Source organism: Melospiza georgiana, chromosome 2 (assembly GCF_028018845.1).
Source record: "Melospiza georgiana isolate bMelGeo1 chromosome 2, bMelGeo1.pri, whole genome shotgun sequence".
Lineage (NCBI taxonomy): Eukaryota > Metazoa > Chordata > Aves > Passeriformes > Passerellidae > Melospiza > Melospiza georgiana.
The window spans coordinates 115391099-115414178 of record NC_080431.1 but is presented as its reverse complement, the minus strand read 5'-3'; the positions used below and the strand labels follow the sequence as shown (position 1 = coordinate 115414178).

Here is a 23080-nt window from a genome sequence, read left to right as displayed (position 1 = left end):
CCATTTCTGGTGGTATTTTACAGAATCTGCACACCAGCAAATCTACTCCTAAATAAAAGCTACACTCTGAGGCTGAGCTTCCTTAAGTGCTTCCCCAACTGCTTTCCCTAGAGCCTCTCTTTAATTAAATAACACGAGAACCACCAAGTTTTAAAAGCCAAGCCACCACTCCTACCAAATATCAAAGCACTTCAGATGGCAGCTTCTCACCCTTTCCTGAGACCCAAGAAAAATCCTCATCACCAGAGCTGCACCACTGGACTGAAATTACAGAGTTTTTTATCCCAGCATGGCATTGAGGTGAACTACCAAGAAATCTGCCTACTTGTTGCTGAGCTCTATTATTGACATTCAGCATCTTCCACAGGAGCAAGGGAGAAGCTGTCAGCAAACCAAGCAGCTGGGCCCCACATCTGCATTTGAATGCAAAAATTCTCTGTGTCCAGACACTCCAGAGAGAACCACTCACAGTGCACAGGTTAATTCTGAGTACTTTTAATGGACTGTACAGATTTCCACAGCTGGTTTTGTGAAGGACATGATATTCCACATGAACATGACACCATCTGGCAGATGAACACATCTTCTGCCCCCCTGATGGGCCCATAAGGCTCTCACTGATAACTTCTCAAGAAGATGTATCTCTTGGATAATTAAAATGGAAAAGTTCTCCATGAAAAAAGCAGGATGCACTCCAAATTTTGCTCCCAGGCCTCTGGAATGATTTTCACAGACACCAGTAGGATCATATTGCAATGGGAAGAGCTTCCAATAGCACAATGTTGACTGACACGTTTTACTTTTACTTTGCAGAATACAAAATTAACTTTTGCACTTCTTCCTACAGAGATATTCCACAAGTAGGAAGTAATGGATTAGAAGCTAGGCAAAATCCCAACCATATGAACCAAAGTTAAAGGATAAAAACAGAGAAGGCAAAGTCTCAGCTAAAACCTCTCATACCCAGCAAGAGTTTTTTCTATACTCCCTTTCCCATAGCCAGGCACACTAAGTTAGTTACATTAACTAACAGACTTTTTAAAAAAAGTTTTTTAAAAAAAGCCCCAAAATAACCCAAACCAAAAGTAATAAAAATAAAGTTGCATCCACTTTAATCAGCATGTTTCCACCTGAAAAAAAAGCCTGAACACAGTAGGCAAAAAGAACATCCTGTTTCAAGGGAAAGACCATCTCCAATGTTCATACAACATGCATCAGAGATTCACAGGACTGAGCCACTGACACTGTATTCTGCTAGACAGTTTAGCTATGTTGTAAATGCATTACTTGCTGCAAACAGGATATTGCCATATCAGCCTGCCTGAAAACCTGAATCAAATTTTAAACCAGTCCTTTTGCATAATTCATTTTTCATATAAAAACAGTCCACAGCTGGATCATTTCCTTTCCTCAAGGCAAAGATCACAAGCTCACAGCAGTCATAGTGATGGCTCTTCAGTCTTCATCTTTTTTTTGGCCTGTTCACTGGAGCCATGCTGCAGATCCTGCTGCTTCTTCTTCTGCTGCTGTAACTTTTTCTCCTTCCTCTGCAGGTACTCATCCATGTTATCAAAGGAGGCCTTGTACAGGTGGCTGTAGCAGCTCCCTGCACCAACAAAACCTGGAGTTGGGCAAAGCAAGGTGTTTAATTAACACAGCTGTTAATTACCTCAGAGGTCTCATCAATGACTTCCTGGACTGTAATTTTAGATAATGGCATTCCAGTTCATTTACTGTAGTCCTATCCACTGTATCAGTACCTTCCAATACCCCAAGGGGCTTCAGGAGAGCTGGAGAAGGATTTTCACAAAGGCATGAAGTCACAGGACAAGGAGGAATGGCCTTAAACTGAAGGTAGGCAGATTTAGATTAAATATTGGGAAGAAATTCTTGACTGTGAGGGTGGTGAGGCCCTGGCACAGGGTGCCCAGAGCAGCTGTGGCTGCCCCTGGATTCCTGGCAGTGCCCAAGGTCAGGCTGGACAGGGCTTGGAGCAGCCTGGGACAGTGGAAGTTATCCCTGCCCATGGCAGGGGGATGGAATGAGATCATCTTTAATGTCTCTTCCAACCCAAACCACTCTGTGATTAAATATCAACATTTACACTGTGTAAGCCTGGTTTGTGTTGGCAAGCACCTGTTCAGCATTCACCAGCCAGGCACAGCCTCCACATTAGGCTAAAAAATTCACACAGAGTCAAGCAGCTCACAGTGAAGCAAAGAGAGGCCTCAGCTCTCCTCACACACTGGACACTTGCAAATTTCAGGGCTTCTGTTTTCCAACTGCTGATGTTGCTCCCTGAGACCCAAGCACTACAAAGGGAGTTGCCACTGAACTGCACTTAGCTGGATTTTCTCCTGGAGTATTAACTTCAAAGAAGGACAAAGGAGCAGATTTCAAGTAGTCATGTTCTATTGCACATAGATTCCCAAGCCTTTGTTCCAATTCTGTGAATTCAGGGTAATATTCCTCACAGCATCCCCAAGACTGCAGGTTTAGATGAGTTTAGCAGGGAATTAACTGCTAAATCCCTCCTCAGATTGTTTCTGTAGAGAACACAGAATGAGAGCAGCTGGCTCGGTCCATATTTCTGAAAAATTGTTGGAGTGGCACTTGACAAAGGCAGTTATCTCCAGTTCTCCTCTTTTCCCAAAAAAATCACAATTTTTAAAGGACAAATAAAGAGAAATGCAGCACCTGCTAAGGTCTGGTCCTGAAGCTAAGTGTGATACTCCACAGAAACCCACATGCAGCATCCCCCTGTTTCTTGGTAGACCAACAAATCAAGTTTCCCTCTGTGGTCCTCAGCAATGCTCAAGCTTTCACTGTCAGGGGTGCTGCACTCAGAGGCTTTACTGGCTTTTGGCTCTGGGAGAAATTGCATGCTGCCAGTTTGAACAGCCATGCTGCTCTCCACTTGATCAATCTGCACTAAATCCTCTCCTGGGATCAGTTACAGCACAGTGCCAAACTGGTTCATGTGTACAAGGGGCAATGGCTTCAAACTGAGAGTGGCTTTAGATTCAACATTAGGAAGAAATTCTCCCTGTGAGGGTGCTGAGGCACTTTGAACAGACTGCCCAGAGAAGCTGTGGATGTCCCATCCCTGGAAGTGTTGAAGGCCAGGCTGGATGAGGCTCTGACCAGCCTGGACTAGTGGAAGGTGTCCCTGTCAAGGAGTTGAACTGGGCTGTCTTTAGGGTTCCTTTCAACCCAAACCATCCTGGGATTCTGTGATACTTCCAGATTGACCATTACATGCCAAATCCTACAGAATAAAACATCCCCCAGCTCTTGTACATCCCCAGACAGGTGAGAAAAGCTTATAAAAGGACAATATGCAAGGATTGGGACTGAATACAATGTAATGATCACTTGTTTCAGAAGACATAAAGACATAACTCCCTTTAAAGCACTAATTATGCACTGGAATAAGTGCTCATCAAGTGAGCCTCCCCTTACTAATTAACACTAATGAACCCTGTCATGTGAGCTGTGCTCCTTTCCCAGCTGCACATGAGCTGGTGACTGAATTTCCACGTGCTAATTATGCCCAGAACCTCTCCCCCTGTCTGCTCTCTGCTCCTCTCTGCTCATTTCCACTCAGCCCTCATCCTCCTAATTATCTGCCTGCTTGTAACTATCAAGTCTGCACCATCTCCATGCAAACATCTCCCTTCCAAAGGAACACCTGACTTACACAGACTGCACCACCTTAATTACAATTTAATAACCAACTTAATGACAGCTACATGCTACACCATCCAGTACCAGATATTAAGGAGAATTTACACCAGACTGAACATTTCTGCAGCTCTTCCATCTTTACCTATGAACAGACCATAAGACTGGTGGAATCTGTACCATGTTTTTAAGGAAGATTCCAGTCTCCCAGCAAAGTGCAGGATAGAAATTTCTATGACTGAAGTTTCAATACATAATTGAGATTTTAGCACATGCCACAGCCCTTCTCTACCCTGCAGCCACAACCTCTGCTATAGTTTCAGTATATATAATATATATAGTTTCATATTATTTTTGTTTATAATACAAAAAATGCTGGAAACATAGGGTGAGTCTGAATGAGGAAATTATTTTTCTGACAGAGACTTGGGGGTGGGGCAGGAAGCAAGAACAAAATGAGCCAGCCAGACACTAAGCAATGTCATCTGTTGTCCCATCCAGGGTCACACCTTCCAGTCACATCAGGCTCCTCAGCCTGCCCTGCCAAGGTGAGCCCATCTTTACAGCAGAGCTGCTCCATCCTGTCCCCACTGTACCTGTGATAAAGCCTCACACCCAGGCAGGAGAAAAGACAACACACAGCAGTTTTTGATACCACAGCAGTAAGACAGACTCCAGCAGCTCTGCCAGAGGCTGTTTGATGCATCCCTGTGATAAGGTGTCTGTGGAAAAGTTATAAGGCTGCAATTCAGCTCTAAATTCCTCCATGGTTCTGTGATAACACAGCCCTCAACACACCTCATTATCTGCACTGACTTCCACACCAGACAGAGTGATGAAATTGAGAAAAGACTGAGTGGCTTCAAGAGCCAGCTGAACTGACCTGAACTCCAATCTTGTTCTAAATTTTATGCTTCAGCTGTAAAAACTGCATTCCCTAAACCTTTAAGCCAAATTTCTCACCTTCAAACACTGTCCAGTTGTCTTGAATGTATTTTGACATCTTCTGTAATCCCTTGTCATCAGTTACAGCCTGGGAAAAGAAGGAAGGCTGCATGTTATTTTGAGATTAATAGACAATTTCATGTTCCACAGCATGCTGAAAATGCACCAGCTCTCAGAAGTGTGTAGTGAAACAGAGTAGGTGTAAAACCTCCATGATCTCTTCCAGGCTCCTTTTTCTAGGACTGTTATTGAAACCTGGCCTGAGATCTCAAGTTCTGCTAGGAAAGCTTTGCCATTTGAACAAAGACATTGATTCCCACTTGCTAATCTGTGAGGAAAAGAAATATCCCAGGGAACACATTAGGGTCAAAGAACACACTCAGGAGTTTCATCAAAACCTCTTCACAACCAGACCATAATTAGCTGGGGACTTACAAGGATAACAAATGAGTTTCCAGTTTTTAATAGGCAATAAAAGAGAACTTGATAGCACATACCCCAAATCTGATTCCCTGTTCTCATTGAAAATAAAAGTAATTCCCTTACTGCTCCCAGGGTGCCTTGTCCTGGAAAAGATCCCTCAGAGGCAGGCACAAGGAAAGCTGTGTGAGAATTCCTGAGCAAATCCAAAGGGATTTTGTAGGTTTTGGGTTTTGGTTTTTTTTTTTCAAATCGTCAGGTGTAGCCCACAGAAAGCTCAGGCAATGGTTTAAAGCAGTGAGTGCTGACAAGCACTCTGATCCTGCTGGGGCAGATGGCAGCTTTAGCTCAGAACAGACACACTGGGCTTCACGACAAGCTCCTGACACCTCTGCATCACACACAGGTGGGAAGAATGAGATGTGCACCTATGGCTTTTACTCCATCTCAAGACAGAGAGAAAGGTGCTTTTTTAGCTTTCATGGAACAGCAAACTGCACTTCTGTTGTGGCCTCAAGACATCACCAAACACAGGATTTCCAGCATTAAAAAAGTACCTTCCACTGTCCATCACATGCTCTGTACAGAAGGAGAGGAGCTTCCTTGTCTTCCTGCAAAATCCACAGGTCTCCCATTTCCTGGAATGCAATGTCCCAGCCTTTGTGCTTCAGGGAGATTTGCTGTTTGTAAAGCAGCTGCTGGGCAGTGGCATCGAGCTGAAAGATGTAGACTGTGGGAATACTTTTGAAAGGAAAAACTTAATTACCATTATTACCAAATCCACCTACAGCCATCACTTGTACAGCAAACTACAGACACCCACTCCAATTCCAAACAGAGCCAAAGCCAAGTGGTTACAATGAGCACTTCAAATGCTGTTTGCTTACATGATCTGAGTCAGAAGCTGTAAATACCCAAAGTACCAAACAGCTTTTCAAGTGTTATGTGAAAGAAAAAGCAGCCAGTGCTGCCTCCTCTTTAAAAGAAAGGGTAGTAAAGGGAATTTCAGAAGGATTACTAAGGACTTTTATGAGGAGTGTTGCACTGTGACACACTGGCCTACAGGGCTGCAATGAAGGTAAATACACAGCTGAGCACCAGCCAAAATAAAACATCCCCAGCTCTTGTACATCCCATCCTTGTGCTTCCTCCACTGAGGGAAAGGCATCACAAACTGAATCATTTGTTTGAATCATGTTTGAATCACAAAAATTAACTGAGCCAGGTAACCCTTGCACTCCCCTCTGCACTCAGAGCAAGTCCAGGACCCAGAGGCTCCCTGGGAGGCCACAGGCATTCCTGGACATCTGGAGATGCACAGCACCAAGAACTCCAGGCTCAGGGAAAGCTGCTCATGCCTTTGCAGTAGCTGGGATGATTTTAGGCATTATTCCATGTGCTCTTACCTGTCACACAGAATGGCAACATAACCACCTTGACAGCAGTAGGTTATCCTTGACACAGTGTATTTCTATTAGGAATAGATAAAAAAAAATCCTTGTAAGTTAAGGCCATTTATGGGCAAAAAATTCACATTCCATTTCACTAGGAGCCTTTAAAATTTAGCAGATGTCTTAATTTACAGCAAGTTAAGCAACTTAATTACCTTCTAACTGCAGTCAAGGCTATTTTTGTACCAGTGTTTGCTGTTTTTATAAAGTTTTCCACACTTCTCCCTTCCACACTGTCCCAAAATCAAATGTAAAGGTGTGAGTGAACTACTCTTAGCAGACAAAGCAGCAGATGAAGGAAAATACAGCACCTCCAAACATTCTCTCCTGCAATGCTAATGGCAAAAACATTGACATTAAACCTGCTCAGGCAGAGTATCACTCCAGCAGCTCAGACATCACAAACACAAGCTATTAGCTGCTGTTGTGTTGGTTAAAAAACGAAGATAGTGATGCATAGCTAATACCCCCCATATCCCTGCTGTGCTGCCTGCTCCAACCTGAGTCTGGGTGAAGCCATCCTGCTCCACAGAAAATGTGTTCTGAGCAACAAGGAAGGCCTGCCTGAGGCCATTTCCCTCATTAAAACAAAAAATCCCCAATAAAACCAACACAGCAACAAAAAAAGCCCCACATCACACTCCTGTTTTATCTGAGAGAAGCAGCACCTCTGCTGCACAAACCACTCTACTTGAAATATAAAACAACTCATTTGAGGCTCCTGGAGTGGGAAGAACTTGAGAGGAGTAGAAAAACTGCAAAATGATGTCCTGGGGTGCTTTTTCCAAAGTATCTATTATATAATGTGAACAGCAAAACTGCAGCAGCAAAAGGCTGGCTCTCAAGTGGATTTTATAAGCAGTGACAACACCAACACTGCTGATGACTAAAACCTTCCAAGTAGAGAAGCAGAGATTTATTTCCTTTAGGGCAGGGAAAATACATCTTTCTGACACTCTGCTGGCTGAATTCTGATGTATCCTCAAATACTCATTTTTTTTAACTTCCACCTTCTTCCCTAACACAACACTGTGACTGGACAGAAGCTCTGGTTCACAAAGTTAGGGTCAATTTGGGAGTTACCACAGGATTTTACCCTTGCAGCTACCAGCTGATGTATAGATATTGTCAGGGTGCTTGTTTCACAGTTTTGCAATCCCTGTAGGAAAGCAAAACAAGCTGTACAGCTTCCAAAAACTCAAGTCAGCAAGTTTACCACCAGAAGCTAACCATTTTGTCAACAGCACATGATGCAACCACTAAGAGATAAACCAACTGTGGGAAAGAGAATTAATTCATGGTATAACAGAGCTGAAAACAATTCTTTTTTTTCTTCAGCACATGAGAAAAATTGTGTGACACAATTTCCTAGGGGGAAGGAAGAACAGCATGCACACACTTCTCACTCATCTCAACCACCTGTCTGGACAGAAGAGGAGCATTTAATAAAAAATATTATCAAAAGGATTGATATGGTTCAGAGCTCCTGAGAACAGATGGGACTGATCTCCTGCTACTCTGCAGAAATATGAAGTTATTAATCCATATTCAGCACCAGGACCCTTGTTTCACACAGACACAAAACAAGTACCAGGTAGGATGAGTGGGCTGAACCAGAAAGGTTCTGTGTGGCTGATGTGGCTAAATGCTGTTTCTGCAGGATGGAGCCACTTAGAGCACAGCTTTGGAGTAGAACTGACAGCTCCCATTTACTGTAAGCCATGAGTGGGTTCTTCAGACACTTAAAGGAACAAGCCAAAATAGATTTTATATCTGTATGTATATAAAAGCTGAAACCTGTGCCATTTATTTCTAATAACAAAGCTCTGCCTCTCTGCCTGTTGCCTGACAAACATGCAGGGAAGTGCCCACCTACACAGCCAAGAGCTTTGTGAGAGAGACAAAGGGCTCTGTGAACTTGAATTAGGCAGCAGCTCTCTCCCAACCCCACTGGAGGAGGGAGGAGGAGGCTGTTTTGATTTAAACCAGGTTTTATTCACAGCTGGAAAGAGACAGGAAAATGCATCTTCTTTCCAAGCTCTTTCCATGTGTGGGTAAGTTAAAAAATCAGCAAAATGAATGCAAGACCCACAGCAGTATCATGGTCAAGGACAGGGCTATGAAATCAGTTAAGGAAGGGCTACAAGAACATTCTGTGACAAACAGATGTTCACTTGATACTCTCTGAACTCAAGACAGCATTTATATGGCACTGTTATCAGCCTGCCAACACCTTAAAATTAACTTTTGATGTCATCTGTGAGAAGAGTGACCCTATAAAAAATTAATGTACTGGTGCATTGGGGTAGAATTGTGCAATTCATGTTCTGGACTTTAAACAAGCTTCTGCTGTCAAGAGGATCAGATGAGGTGAAAGCTCTGAAGCAGGAAAATATTTATATAGCACTATGGAATTAAGAGAATTACTCCCATTCTAGTGGGAAAATGAAGTGAGGATCTGCAAGCCATCAGCTGAAACCGATGCTACACTGCTCCAAACACTCCCACATTCCCCAAACAGACTCATATTCATCATCTGCCAAGCAAAACAAGCCCACAGTTTTGTGCTCACATGTCCCACCATTAGTGATGATTCCATCCCCATTGAGCTTCAAGCTGTGTTTAAGGCTCCACTGCATTCACACTGGCTATCAATGGTAAAAATAAAATGTAACAATACACAAAAAAAAATAAAAAAAAACAACCAAAAAGAAAAGAAAAGCACTTCTATCCCCATCTGATCCCTGGCTGCAGAGTCCTTGTGTTGTTACAAGCTGGCTCAAGAGATTGTGACCTTAAATTCAGACCATGAATGTCCCTCTGGGTTGTGGAGATGCCCTGTGACACACCTGGATGCCCAGATGACTGAACACTGCCACCAGATGCCACCTCTGGCACTTCCAGCACTGTGATGCCAGCAGAACAGGAGTTTTTTCACTGCAAACACCTGTGAGAGTGAGCAGTGTCCAGGATTTCACAGAGTCAAGTCACAGGCCACCATGTGCCTTCCAACAGCACCACCACACGTGGCAGTGGATGGAAAAACTGCAGAGCACTGCAGGAATAATGTTTATTACTTAATTACTGTGTTCTAATTATTAACCCACAGTTTATGGGCTTTCCCTTTCTGTCTCTGCTTACTCACACTGGGGTAAAGAAGCTAAATGGAAACTCCTCAAGCAAAGGGCACCTCCAGTTTCTCCTGAGGCTGGATCAACACGTGGAATATCTTATGGAAGGGAGAAAAGGCAAATATTACTAAACTCCATTTAAAAACATTCTAAGAGAGCTGGAGAGGTTTTCTTAGATCAGCTCCTACCTGCAGCAACAACCTGACATTTGTTATTTTATCCAATGCTACATTCAAGGTTTATTACATAGTTCAGTATTCTTTTTTTATTAACTTGTTTGGAATCAGTGGAATTAGGGTTCAGTGTCAGATTAAGCACTGTGAATTTACTCACGAGCCATCTTAATAATGCTAAGCCAGTCTAAGGAACAAAATAGCATTTTTAATATTAGTCACAGAATTCCCCACTTCAGTTAGTTGCTGACTTGCCCTCAGTGATCCTACAAATCTAGAAAGCAAACTGTTTTAAAATAAACCCATAATTTCCTCTAAAACAAATGCTGCACCCAGAGTATCAGTGGATACCAGTTAGATGGGCTTGTCACCCAATCTTGTACCTTTGTCACTTGCCTAAAACCCCAAGAACAGCTTTTTCAGAGATTTCAAGCACTGCCATTGAGCTGAAAAGAGGCAGAGACCTTGTGAATGTGTGTGAGAGGTGTGTGCCTCAGGTGTGCTTTCCAGAAGACTCCAGGGTCCAAGGAGCAGCTTGAATTGTCCATATGGACACCACCCAAATCTCTGCTAGCAGGAACCCAGGGGCCCAACCCTTGGCCAAAGCCAGGATTCCCAGTATGTAAATGGGACAGCTGTGACCCAAGTGGTTCCCAGCTGCTGGGAGGTGAAGCACAACATAATCCCACCAGCAAAACCACAGCACAAAGGAGGGAAGGCAGAACTGAAATCCAGTTTCTGCCTGGATATGGATTCCACAGTGGATTTCCCTTCCAGTTGTCACCTGAAAACTGGGAGGCAGCTGTGGTGTGCAGGGAAAGAAGTGTTTTTAGAGATTCACATGAAAAATCACACACAGCAGGATGGGTGGTGAGGAGAACTCAAGTAACCCAGCAGATGAGTAGGTGGTTTAACTCCATGCATGCAGCAGGGACAAGGACAGTGCTATTGCACTGCTAATTGGTCTTATGGCACATTAAATGACAAAAAATCCCCAAAACTACATTTCAAGCACTACCAAAACAACTGCTCACATCAGGTGAGCATCTCAAATCACAGCAGCACCCCAAACTTCTATGAGACTGCTGATGTAGAGGCTGGAAGCTCAGGAGAGCTCCAGTTTTTGTAGGACTCACACATCTAAATTCTGGACACTGTCCAGCTGTGAGAGAACCTAAAATAACAAGCCCAGAGTTTTGACTCCACAGGGCACTACTGCAGATCACTGGTTAAAAATATTACCAAGCTTCTTTTTGCTCAGGAAAATTGCAACTTGAACACCTGAAATTCTAAGCATTTAAAAAAAATGGGTGAATGTTTAGATCTTCCCAGTGTCACAGGATGTTTTCTGCCTAGAAGACTACAACACCTGTGGTTTTGGTGGAAAAAAAATTTCAAGTGAAGGCTTTGCCCACTGTGCAGAACTTGAATTTGGGAAGAATTACAATCAGCTTCTTTTGATCACTGCTTGGCAGAGTTTAGAAATTCACACAAAACACAGGAATGGATTTCAGGGACTGTCCTCCCAAAATCCCAGACTGTTGTAACAGCTTTTGTAAGTTCTAAACCCAGTGAGAGAAGGGAAAATGCAACCAAGACATCTGGCAGTGCCAAGGATCAGGAGCACAGCAAAAGCACTGGCACTCATGGACACACCTGGTCTGGTTTGGTTGCCTGGGGCCCACAGATGGCACTCAGCTGACAGCAGTGCACTTCTTCTCCACTTTTATACTGCCAAAGTCTCAGAGTGGAGTCCTGGACAGATGGAAGTGGACACAAGTCTGTTACAATCAGCACTCAGGCAAAGAGAGGCCACTCCTGGCCTTCAGCTAAACCCTGTTTCCCTGAAGAGCTCCCCACAGAAGCTGCTAAATAGTCACTTAGTTAAGACCTCAAATTGCAGATAAAGCATTTTAATTAACATAATTTCCCCCTGCATTCTAAATTATTCAATCATGCTAATTTTAATTCTCCTTTTGAAGTGGAAATTGGGGAGCTGGAGGAGGGCATTTCAAGCCTGTTTTAAGCAGCACAGTCATGCATGTGCTCAGCATTTTAATGGCAATTCTTTCAGGCTGCCCTTCTCTGCCCCATGCTCTTGTTATCAACCAAATTGTCATTTGATTTAGCAACCTCCTGAAGAGAGACTAAACACCTCTCTGGAAGAACAAAGCCAAGAGCATTTGCTAGGAGTGAAATACAGCCACGTGCAGCACTAGCACTGGAGCTGCTTCAATAATTAAGAGGGACAAGAGCCTTAGGGAAGCAAGAACAGCAGCTGAAACCAAATGGCAGGAGTTACTGTGATCTTCACAGGAAGTATTATTTATTTCCTGTGCAGTTTTGGTAGTCTGGGGAACAAATATTGTTTCCCTTCTTTTAGGCCAGCTCCATCCCTGTACATGTGTGGCATGGCAGCAGGATGCCATCAGTTCAGGAAAAGGGCAGGGGAGGGAAGGGAGGGAACATTCATTTCTACAGCTCTCAGCCAAGAAGGCAATGTCTGTGCTCCAGAGCAAGAGTTAATGGTAATTTCACCAGCCCAAAGATGCTTTTACTATAAGCACAGTAAAAGGTTCTTGGTGATCCAGCAACAGAATGGCTGAACACTGAGCAGAACCAAGAAAAAGGAGGAGGAGGGAGGCCATGCTGCAAACAATGAGATTATTCCAAGTATCCCAAGGAATTTGGCCTAAACACAAGTATAAATAATAATTTAAAAACCCAAACATACAAAAACCCAACATTTTTTGGAAGAAATTGCAATACATACCCCAGAAGCTGACAAGAGCAGGTCAGGACAGTTGGGTATTACAAGTATTTTGCTTACAAACCTAAAGGAAAAGCAGTCAAAAGTTGAACTCTCTTGCTTGACACCCTGGTCTTTAAACACACACAGTAAGAGAAAACAGCAGTTTTAAAGAGAACCTTACAATAAACAAACAGATTTTCCACATCAAGATAATTAGGAGGAAGAAGAAAATGTCACCAGTACTTAGTAAACATGCACTACACAAACTACTGACTTTCTACTTAATAAAGAATTTCATTTCCCCATTTGCACTCAGGGAATTCTACTGACTTCCTCCCAGCTGAGAACATTGTCATTTAGATCAAAAAGTGCCAGTGGAGACAGATTTACTCAGGTAGCAAATTCCCCTTTCTCAGTTCATGATGCACATTAAAAACATGAATCAACAGATCCTTTAAAGCACAGCAGTGATGGCTCAGCCTCCAGAGTGCCACATCTCCCCAGACACAGTTGGGAGATGATTTAAAAGGAATCTTCAGAGAATTTTAATGTGGCAGTTTACCAGCCCACATTCAGCAAGAAGTTCTGTTCTCCAGAAGTTGGTGATCCTGTTTTGTCTTTGGTGAGCAGTGGTGTCGCAGACATCTTTTCATAAAAACCCTTTATTTAGGATTTTCCCTTCTGGGAAGCTGAGGCCCCAGAAAAAGAATGTAAACAATGGTTATGTGCTGCTGTGGAATGGAACAGGTGCATCTGTGATTGGCCCATGTTGGGTGTGTGTAATTAATGGCCAGTCAAGGACCGAGCTCTCTCTAGGACAGAGTTGGAGAGAGCTCCTTTGTTATTCATTCTTTTCTATTCTCAGCCTTCTGAGAACCTTTTCTCTCTATTTCCTTTTAGTATAGTCATAATGTAATATATATATCATAAAATAATAAATCAAGCTTTCTGATTATGGAATCAACATTCTCGTCTCTCTCTTCATCCTGAAAACCCCTGTGACCACTGTCACACAGTGGTGACCTCAACTTCTGGGGATCATTATTATCTCAGAGCTCAAACAAACACAGTGAGCTGAGCAGAACATGACCTGAATGGGACAGTCTTGCCTTTGAAAACAGGCACAGCTTTAAAGCCATAGAGTGAAAAAATAAAAGGAAGAGATTTGGTCACTGTAACACAAACTTCCAGGACAAAGCAGGCACAACAGGTCCAGCAAGAATCACCATGAGCCCCACTGACAGAAAAAAATCCAGGACTGTGAAACAAGACAATTATTGCTTTATGTAACCCTTTTTAAAAATTTCTTATTTAAATATTTAATTTTGGGATACATTTCAATTAATTTACACTGCTTTTCCCTCTGCAACCACTAATGAACATCTTGGACACTTCCAGGGTTGGGGCATCCACAACTTCCCTGGCTAATCCGTGTCAGTGCCTCACCACCCTCACAGCTAAGAATTTTTTCTTAATATCTAATTTAAACCTACTCTCTGTCAGCTCAAAGGCATTCCCCCTTGTCCTGTCACTCCAAGCTCTTATAGACTCTCTCCATCTTCTTGAATTTCTTTCACAGTGCATTCTCCAGCACACTGCAGTCTGGTGCCCAGGCTCTATCCACCCTGGTGACACAGCCAGGATTATCTGTATTACCACACAACCTAACGAGCCTGAATTCTGCTCTGAAATGCCATTAATTTAATTAGCATATGTTCAAACCTCCCAAGACAGTTCCTAGGGACTTCCTAAGACTAAGACAGGCTCCATCCTGAGCTAACCATTTCTGGAGCCTCTTGTGAGCAGCATGTGGAAGGAGATGATTCTGCTCCTCTGCTCAGGCCCCAGAGGTTGTGTCTGCAGCCCTGGCTACAAGAAGGACATGGACCTGTTGGAGCAGGGCCAGAGAAGGCCACAAAAACAAGCAAAGGGCAGGGAAAGAAGTGTTTTTAGAGATTCACATGAAAAATCACCCACAGCAGGATGGGTGGTGAGGAGAACTGAAATAACCCAGCAGATGAGTAGGTGGTTTAACTCCATGCATGCAGCAGGGACAAGGACAGTGCTATTGCACTGCTAATTGGTCTTATGGCACATTAAATGACAAGAAAAAAAAACAAAACTACATTTCAAGCACTACCAAAACAACTGCTCACATCAGATGAGCATCTCAAATCACAGCAGCACCCCAAACTTGGTGTGTGAGACTGCTGATGTAGAGGCTGGAAGCTCAGGAGAGCAGCTCTGCTGTGAGGAAAGGCTGAGAGAACTGGGGGCTGTCCAGCCTGGAGAAGAGAAGGCTCTGGGCAGACCTTGCTGCAGCCTTCCTAAAGGGGGCTTTTAAAGACTTCTTTAGAAGGACCTGTTGCAATAGAAGGGATAACAGGTTTAAACTCACTGTAGACTCAGACTAGATGTAAGGAAGAAATGTTTTACAATGAGCCTGGTGAAACACAGGTTGTGCAGAGAGGTGGTGGAGCCCAATCCCTGCAAACATTCAAGGCCAGCTGGGACAGGGCTCTGAGCAAGCTGATCTTGCTGAATGTGTCCCTGCTCATGGCAGGGGGTTGGACTGGGTGACTTTTAAAGGTCTCTTTCCACCCAGACCATTCCATGACTCCACCACACACCAAGCTGTTGTTCAGTGTGATTTGAGGAGATTTCACCCACTGGGAGTGGGTGGAGGTGGCTGTGCAGGGCATGGCTGCACACAAGGCACTCACTCTCTGTGGCCCATGCAGTAGGACACAATGCTGTAGGGAGCCTTGGTCAAGCTGACTCTGATCTTCTCATCTCTGTCTGCAGTCAGGATATACTGGTCATCAGCACTCAGGGCCTGTTGGCAGAGGGAGAGCTTTAGTGCCCAGCAGTTCAAGCCTTGAAATTCTCCTTAACTAAGCAAAAAAAAAAAAAAAAAAATCTCCTCACCCCAAAAGGTAGGTATAGGCACAAAGTCACTTTTTTCCACCAACAGTGGAAGCCTAAATCTTTGTGACAATAAGGTTCTCACTCACTGAGATAAGCAAAACAGACTTCCAGGTCCAGTGAAAGCCACTGAGCCCAACAGCAGAGCTGCAAGACCCTTTCCATCTCAAAAAGAAACTCATCACACCAAAGAGCTCAGCTGGCATGGCAGAGAGGATGAACTCCCAAAGACACTCTGTCACCAAGACTTCTGTCACTGTAACATGAAGACTTTTTCAACACTCAAAAGCTTTCTTCCTTACCAAACTCTGCCAACACAAACTCAGTAGGAAGAAATCTGGACCACATTTCATTTATATAATTTAAAAAAATATAAAAAGCAAACCACAAATCTGGGACAAGAGCAACAATGAGAGACCCAATGCAGGTTTGCAAATACACACACTTACCACATCCATGAGCAGAGAGACATGACCCAGCTCAAGTTTTCCATCAGCTTTAGGTTCTGTTATTGAGTAAGAATAGACATCACCAGACTTATCTGCAACAAAAATCTTATCCTCTGCAGCTGTGATAACCAGGGATGTGCATCTCCTGCTCACAAACCTGAAAGACAAAAGGCACAGCTTGAACAGCTCTGCATGGCAGCTTCAGCAAGCCTGGAGTTAAACAGACCAAGAGGCTGGGCAGAAAGTTCTCAGATGCAACATTACTGAAATGGCAGCAGTGAGAGTACCACTGAGGGGCTGAAATGGCACCTTTGAGTCTGTAAATGAGTGACTGATGTAACAGCAAACACCTGGGCTGGGGACAGGCACAGGGGACCATTAAAAAGCTGCATGACTGCATTTTGCTTTGGTATTTTCTCAACTGAGCACCTCAGCCAGGCAGCATGCCAGGGCTCTAATGAAGGCTGGGAGACTTCCTTGCACTCTACATCATAAAAACATGAGTTAAACACCTAGAAAAGACAAGGTAGGATTTGTCCTATTAGGAGCCCTTTGCAGCAACACTTTTAGAAACTGTGTAGGAGCTACTCCAGTTACCACTCTGTACTGCAAAGGGAAGCCCTTGATGGAGAGCCTTGGAACTCTTTTTTTTCTCCTCATATCCCAAGTCACAGAGCCACAAGCTCTGTGCTCCTTGTCCAGACAAAGCTCTGAAGTTGAACTCTGAGTTTCCCTCATCATTTGCCACCATCTCATAGTTCCAGCTGCCAGTGCAGCAGGTATCAGCTTTCCTTCATCTACTCAGATAAACATAAGGAGCACAGGTGCCAGAAAACACATCCTGTGTGCTACCACAGGACTGTGGGCACCAAGGATCATAGAAATGGATATTTTATTCACCTACTCTGAAATTCTGTGGCCATGTGGAGGCAAGAGGACAATACACTATGCTCCAGGTAGGAAGAGAGAAATTCCCAGACTTTTTAGTGGCTGTTTAAGGAACACCACTGTGACAGTGTTCACAGGGGTCTTAGGGTGAGGGAAGAGACGAGGATCTGACTCCATGTTTCAGAAGGCTGATTTATTATTTTATGATATATATTACATTAAAACTATACTAAAAGAATAGAAGAAAGGATTTCATCAGAAGGCTAGCTAAGAATAGAATAGCAAAGAATGATAACAAAGGTTTGTGTCTGGGACAGAGAGTCCAAGCCAGCTGACTGTGATTGGCCATTAATTAGAAACAACCACATGAGACCAATCACAGATGCACCTGTTGCATTCCACAGCAGCAGATAATCAATGTTTACATTTTGTTCCTGAGGCCTCCCGGCTTCTCAGGAGGAAAAATCCTAAGGAAAGGATTTTTCATAAAAGATGTCTGTGATACACTACAACAGGATCACAGGCAACCCAGTTCCAAAAAGGTGACTCTGCCAACCAGAAAGTCTCACTCCCAGTTCACTGTACCACCTGTGATCTTGAGCAGAAAGATTCCAAAGCTCCTCTTTGTCTGACACAAGCTGACTACAAAGGCCAGCACTGTGTGAGACCTTTATAGAGCTTGTTACAAAACACCAACACAAGTCACACAGCTCAAACTTTGGCATTGTTATCCATGCAGAAAGCCTTCTTGCCTGTATTCCCATTTTCCCAATATGAGGTAATGACATTCTAAAAAAAAAAATCAGTGGTCCTAGTTAAACTTTCAGCAGAAATTAAACACCAAACCATTATCCAGTGGCTCGTTACAGGCAAGACACACAAGGCAGGGCAGCAGGGAAGGCAGGACACAGAATGAACAGAATTGGGCATTTCTGGGTTTATCACAAAACATCCTGAGCTGGAAGTGACACATAAAGATCACTGAGTCCAACTCGTGGCCCTGCAAAGGACACCCCAACAATCCCACCACGTGCCTGAGAGCATTGTCCAAACCCTTCCTGAGCTGTGACCACTTCCCTGGGGAGCTGTTCCAGTGCTCACCACTCTGGGTGAAAAACCTTTTCCTAAAATCCAACCTGAATGTCCCCTGGCACAGCTTCATGCCATGACCATTCCTCACCACAACCCTGTTTAACCCCAAGGGTTCATCCTATATCCTGCACACAGGGCCAAGCTACAGACACTTGAATTTATTTTTGTTTGCAACCAGGGTCTCACATTTGTCAGAGACCAGCAGAAAGCAGAGATGCCTCTTGCTCAGGTACTTTCTCAGAATCCCTTCACAATCCTGGTTTTTCTACAGAGAATTGTCACAAGCAGCAGCAGCAGCAGAAAACTTGGAACTGGAGGACCTCTGGTGGACAGCTACAGGCTGTTTCCTCAAGAGGAATGTACTGAAGAAAAGCAGCTGCAGCATCTCTAAAGATGGGCTTTTTGAAAAGATGACAGCTTTTTCAAAAGTTCACAAACTCCCCAAAACTCCTCATAATCAGAAGGAACAGAGGGAATCAGAAGGAACACACTCACTGAACTGCTGGGCATCAATCTCACAGGCCCAACCCCTGTGTAGCAAGAGTGGGCAGAGTTTTAGTTCTTAAAGATAAAAAACACTGGGTTTGGGGTAAGGAAAGAGATTATCCTTCCTTGGACAGTGATATTAAACATCTGCACTCCCATTCTTGGTGAGGGGAAGACCACACATCAATCCTTGACAAATACTCTGAATACCCAAAACCATTAAATTTGTTTGTGTGAAGGAATTAAAAAAAAAAATAAAGGAAGCTAAGTAATAACAAATATCAACATCCCAAATATTCCCATTTTAGAACTCTGAATCCACCAGCTATAACTGCAGCTCCTTACCTGACACTGAGACATTCCCAGGAAGGTTTTGTTTGGAACAGAATCAGGCGTTTGCTGTCATCTGTCAAGGCAAAATAACCTCCTGATGGGGAGAAGGCAAAAGCCAGGATGTCATCACTTCCTTTATCTGGCCCTTTTCCATCCTGCCTAAGAGAAAGAAGGGACCAACAGTTCACAACCTGGCAGCCACTAAATTCCCTCAGGAGTGTGAGGAACAAAGTAAAACTGTAAATGCTTTTATTTCTGCTTGAAATGTTGAGCCAACGTGGACATTAATGCAAAGAAATAAACCAAGACACAGGAAACTGAAAGATCTAAGCCTGGATCAAAGCCTGTTTAGAAAACAAAAATTTTCTAAGAAGTTTTCAAGAATTTTTCTAAAAATATGAGATGTGCCCAGCAGATGGGCACATTTAAAACATAAGATGCTGGCACACCTTGATATAAATTATGAGGAAAACAGTAAAATGTTTCTTGTTTGGCTACAAGTAAAACAATGTCCAGTGGTTGAATCTAAACTAAGAAAAATACTTTTTTGTCTGTGTGTGTTTTGAATTCTTGTGACTTACAGAACAGATCTGGAGGAGAACTTATGTAAGTGCTTTGTGGGTTTTTTTTTGGTTTTTGATGTCTAACAAAAAAAATGCAAGACTTTTCCACAGATGTCTTGACTGACAAGAGACAGAATTATTGAATTTAATTTTGCCACTGCTAGTAAAGAGAAAAAAGGTGCACAGTGGAATGAAACTCTGGATGAAACAGACACAAAAACCAGATTCATACATATCCATCAGGGTTAGCAAAACCAACGCTTCAGTTGTTCAAGGAGTTATCCTGTGGCTTCCTTCTAGTGCCCTCACAGCCACACAAGCTCAGGGATGCACCCTCCAGAAAAGGGCAGATTTTCTCACCCTTTCTCTCCTAAGGGCTGCTTCTCAGCACTGCTGCAATCGTACACGAAGAGATTCTCATCACTGCAAGGAAAAACAAACCCAAAATTACTGCCACTAGAACAACCATGCTTAACTATGGAGAGTGGCAACTCTTTGGTAAAACTCTCTTATTTTAGTTACTGGGCACAACTGCCCCCCATCTTAGAACCACCTCTGCCCAAGTGGGTTCCCAGAGTGCTACAGCTGTGGCAAAATAAAATTCTGGATGGTATGCACGTGTCAAAAGGAAATCCTCCCCTGCTGGTGAAGTAACTCTGCATTTTGCATGAATTGTGTTTCTGTCAGACTCAGCACATCTGCCAGCAGCATTTACCCAGTCACAGGATCACAGATGGGTCAGGCTGGAAGGGAGCACAGTGGGTCACCAGGTCCAAGCCCCTGCTCCAGCAGGATCCCACAGCACACAGCACAGGATTGTGTGCAGATGGTTCTGGAATAGCTCCAGAGGGGGAGACTCCACAGCCTCTCTGGGCAATCTGATCCAGTGTTTGGTCACTGCATAATAAAAAAGTTCTTCCTCATGTTCAGCTGGAACTTCCTGTGCATCAGTTTCTGCCCCTTGCCTCCTGTGCCACCGCTGGGCACCACAGAGCAGAGCCTGGCCCATCCTCTGACACCTCCTTTCAGACACCACACAGAACCTCACAATCCTCTGGGCTGGAAAGCACCTCTGGAGACCACTCAGTGACTTCTGGAGATCACCCAGTCTGACCCAGTGCCCAGGCAAGGCCCCCTGGAACAGTGACACAGGGATGGTGACACAGGATTGTCACCAGAGAGGGAGACTCCACACCCTCCCTGGGCAGCTGTTCCAGAGCTCTGCCACCCCCATGGAAAGAAATTCTTCCTTGGGCTGAGGTGGAACTTCTTGTGTTTTATGGCCATTGCTCCTCACCCTGTCACTGGGCAACAGATGGAAAGAGTCTGACACCATCCTTTTGGCACTGACCTCGAAGACATTTACATGCACCTTCCTTATGGACATAAAATACACCATTGTTATGCATGCATATATATGTGTGTGTGTATATATATAAAATAATATTGCATACATTCTAGGCATTTATAGTTTTAGATAGAATGCACATTTTATGTATAATAATGTGGTTTTATGTATAATAACATATGCTTTCTATAAGTTATGTACACGTATGCACTATGCTATATATATAATATATACTGTGTATGTACATATCTATATATAGGGTGTGTGTATATCTATATATAAAATAATATTGTACACATTCTAGGCATTTATAGTTTTAAGTATAAGGGGTGTTTTATGCATAAAAATGTGGTTTTATGTACAATAACATATGCTTTCTATAAGTTATGTACACATATACACTATGTTATATATATAATATATATGTATATATAGATGTGTATGTACATATCTATATATAGGGTGTGTGTATATCTATATATAAAATAATATTGTACACATTCTAGGCATTTATAGTTTTAAGTATAAGGGGTGTTTTATGCATAAAAACGTGGTTTTATGTATAATAAGATATGCTTTCTATAAGTTATGTACACATATGCACTATGTTATATATATAATAACATGTATGTGTGTGTACATATATATATAAAAAATAATATTGTATACATTCTAGGCATGAATAGTTTTAGGTATAATGCATGTTTTATGTATAATAATACAGTTTTATGCATAATAATGTGGTTTTATGTATAAAACTATATGCTTTCTATAAGTTATGGACACATATACACTATGCTACGTATATAAATGTATATATTTGTAGTGTACATATATATATTTGTATATATATGTGTGTGTACACATATATATAGGGTGTGTGAATATCTATATATAAAATAATATTGTATACATTCTAGGCATTTATAGTTTTAGGTATAATGCATGTTTTATGTATAATAATACAGTTTTATGCATAACAATGAAGTTTTATGTATATTATATGCTTTCTAAAAGTTATGTACACGTATACACTATGTTATATATATAATATATATGCATATGTGTGTGTACATACATATATATATATATAGGGGGTGTGTATGTTTATATATAAAATAATATAGTATACATTCTAGGCATTTATAGTCTTAGATATAATGCATGTTTTATGCATAATAATGTGGTTTTATGCATAATAATATGTGCTTTCTATAAGTTATGTACACATATACACTATGTCATATATATGCATATATATGTGTGGGGGTACATATATATATAAAATAATATTGTATACATTCTAGGCATGAATAGTTTTAGGTATAATGCATGTTTTATGTATAATAATATATTATATGCATAATAATGTGGTTTTATGTATAAAACTATATGCTTTCTATAAGTTATGTACACATATACACTATGCTATATATATAAATGTATATATATGTAGTGTACATACATATATATGTGTATATATGTGTGTGTACACATATATAGGGTGTGTGAATATCTATATATAAAATAATATTGTATACATTCTAGGCATTTATAGTTTTAGGTATAATGCATGTTTTATGTATAATAATATATTATATGCATAAAAATGTCGTTTTATGTATACCAATATATGCTTTCTGTAAGTTATGCACACATATACACTATGGTATATATAATATATATGTGTGTGTATATACATATATATATAGGGTATATATATATATATAAAAGTAATATTGTATACATTCTAGGCATTATTATTATACATAAAACATATGCGTGTTTTATGTATAACAATATGGTTTTATGCATAAAAATGTGGGTTTATGTATAATAATGCAGTTTTATGTATACTTATACATGCTTTCTATAAGCTATATATACATATTCACTATGTTATATACCTATAACATACATGTACATATATGTATGTGTCTATGTGTCTATATCTATATATATAGTGTGTGTATATCTATATATTCTCTATGCTATAGTTTAAATGGGGGAGCAAACCATGACAGAAAACCGCCGAGGCTAGAAAGTTTAAAGCGCTGTTTCTGTAGCAGAACACGCGGCCGAGGAGCTGCAAAGGCACGAACCGCAGCAGGGCCAGCGGCTCCCGCACGGCCCCAGCACCTCCCTCAGCCACACGGGCCCTGCGAGCCCCCTCAGAGGGCACGGGCGGCCTCGGCCGCTCGCACCCGCCCTGCCCCGCCGCTTCCCGCGCTGTGCCGGCCCCGCACGCCCCGCACTGACCCGCCGTGGCCGGGCCGCGCCGCCAGCAGCCGCCCCCCGCCGCTCGCCGCCGCCAGGGCCCCGCGCAGCGCCAGCGCCGGCCGGGCCCCGGGGCTGCGCCCGCCGCCATTGCCGCCCGCCATGCGCCCGCGCCGCCACGCGCGCGATGGCGTCACCGCGCACCGCCGTGACGTCACCCAGC

The 23080-nt window shown here is 42.7% G+C and overlaps 1 protein-coding gene across 1 annotated transcript; it reads right to left on the bottom strand.

Annotated features, from left to right (window-relative positions):
• Positions 1-479: 479 nt before the first annotated feature.
• Positions 480-23021, bottom strand: WDR4 (WD repeat domain 4). The gene is made up of 11 exons (XM_058043586.1): positions 22900-23021; positions 19653-19715; positions 18742-18888; positions 15931-16087; positions 15280-15392; positions 12578-12638; positions 11461-11559; positions 6456-6520; positions 5607-5790; positions 4648-4717; positions 480-1621 (listed from the first exon to the last, which is right to left on the bottom strand). Exons 1-11 carry the CDS (start codon positions 23019-23021, stop codon positions 1440-1442), a joined length of 1263 nt encoding a protein of 420 aa, XP_057899569.1. The 3' UTR covers positions 480-1439.
• Positions 23022-23080: the final 59 nt, after the last annotated feature.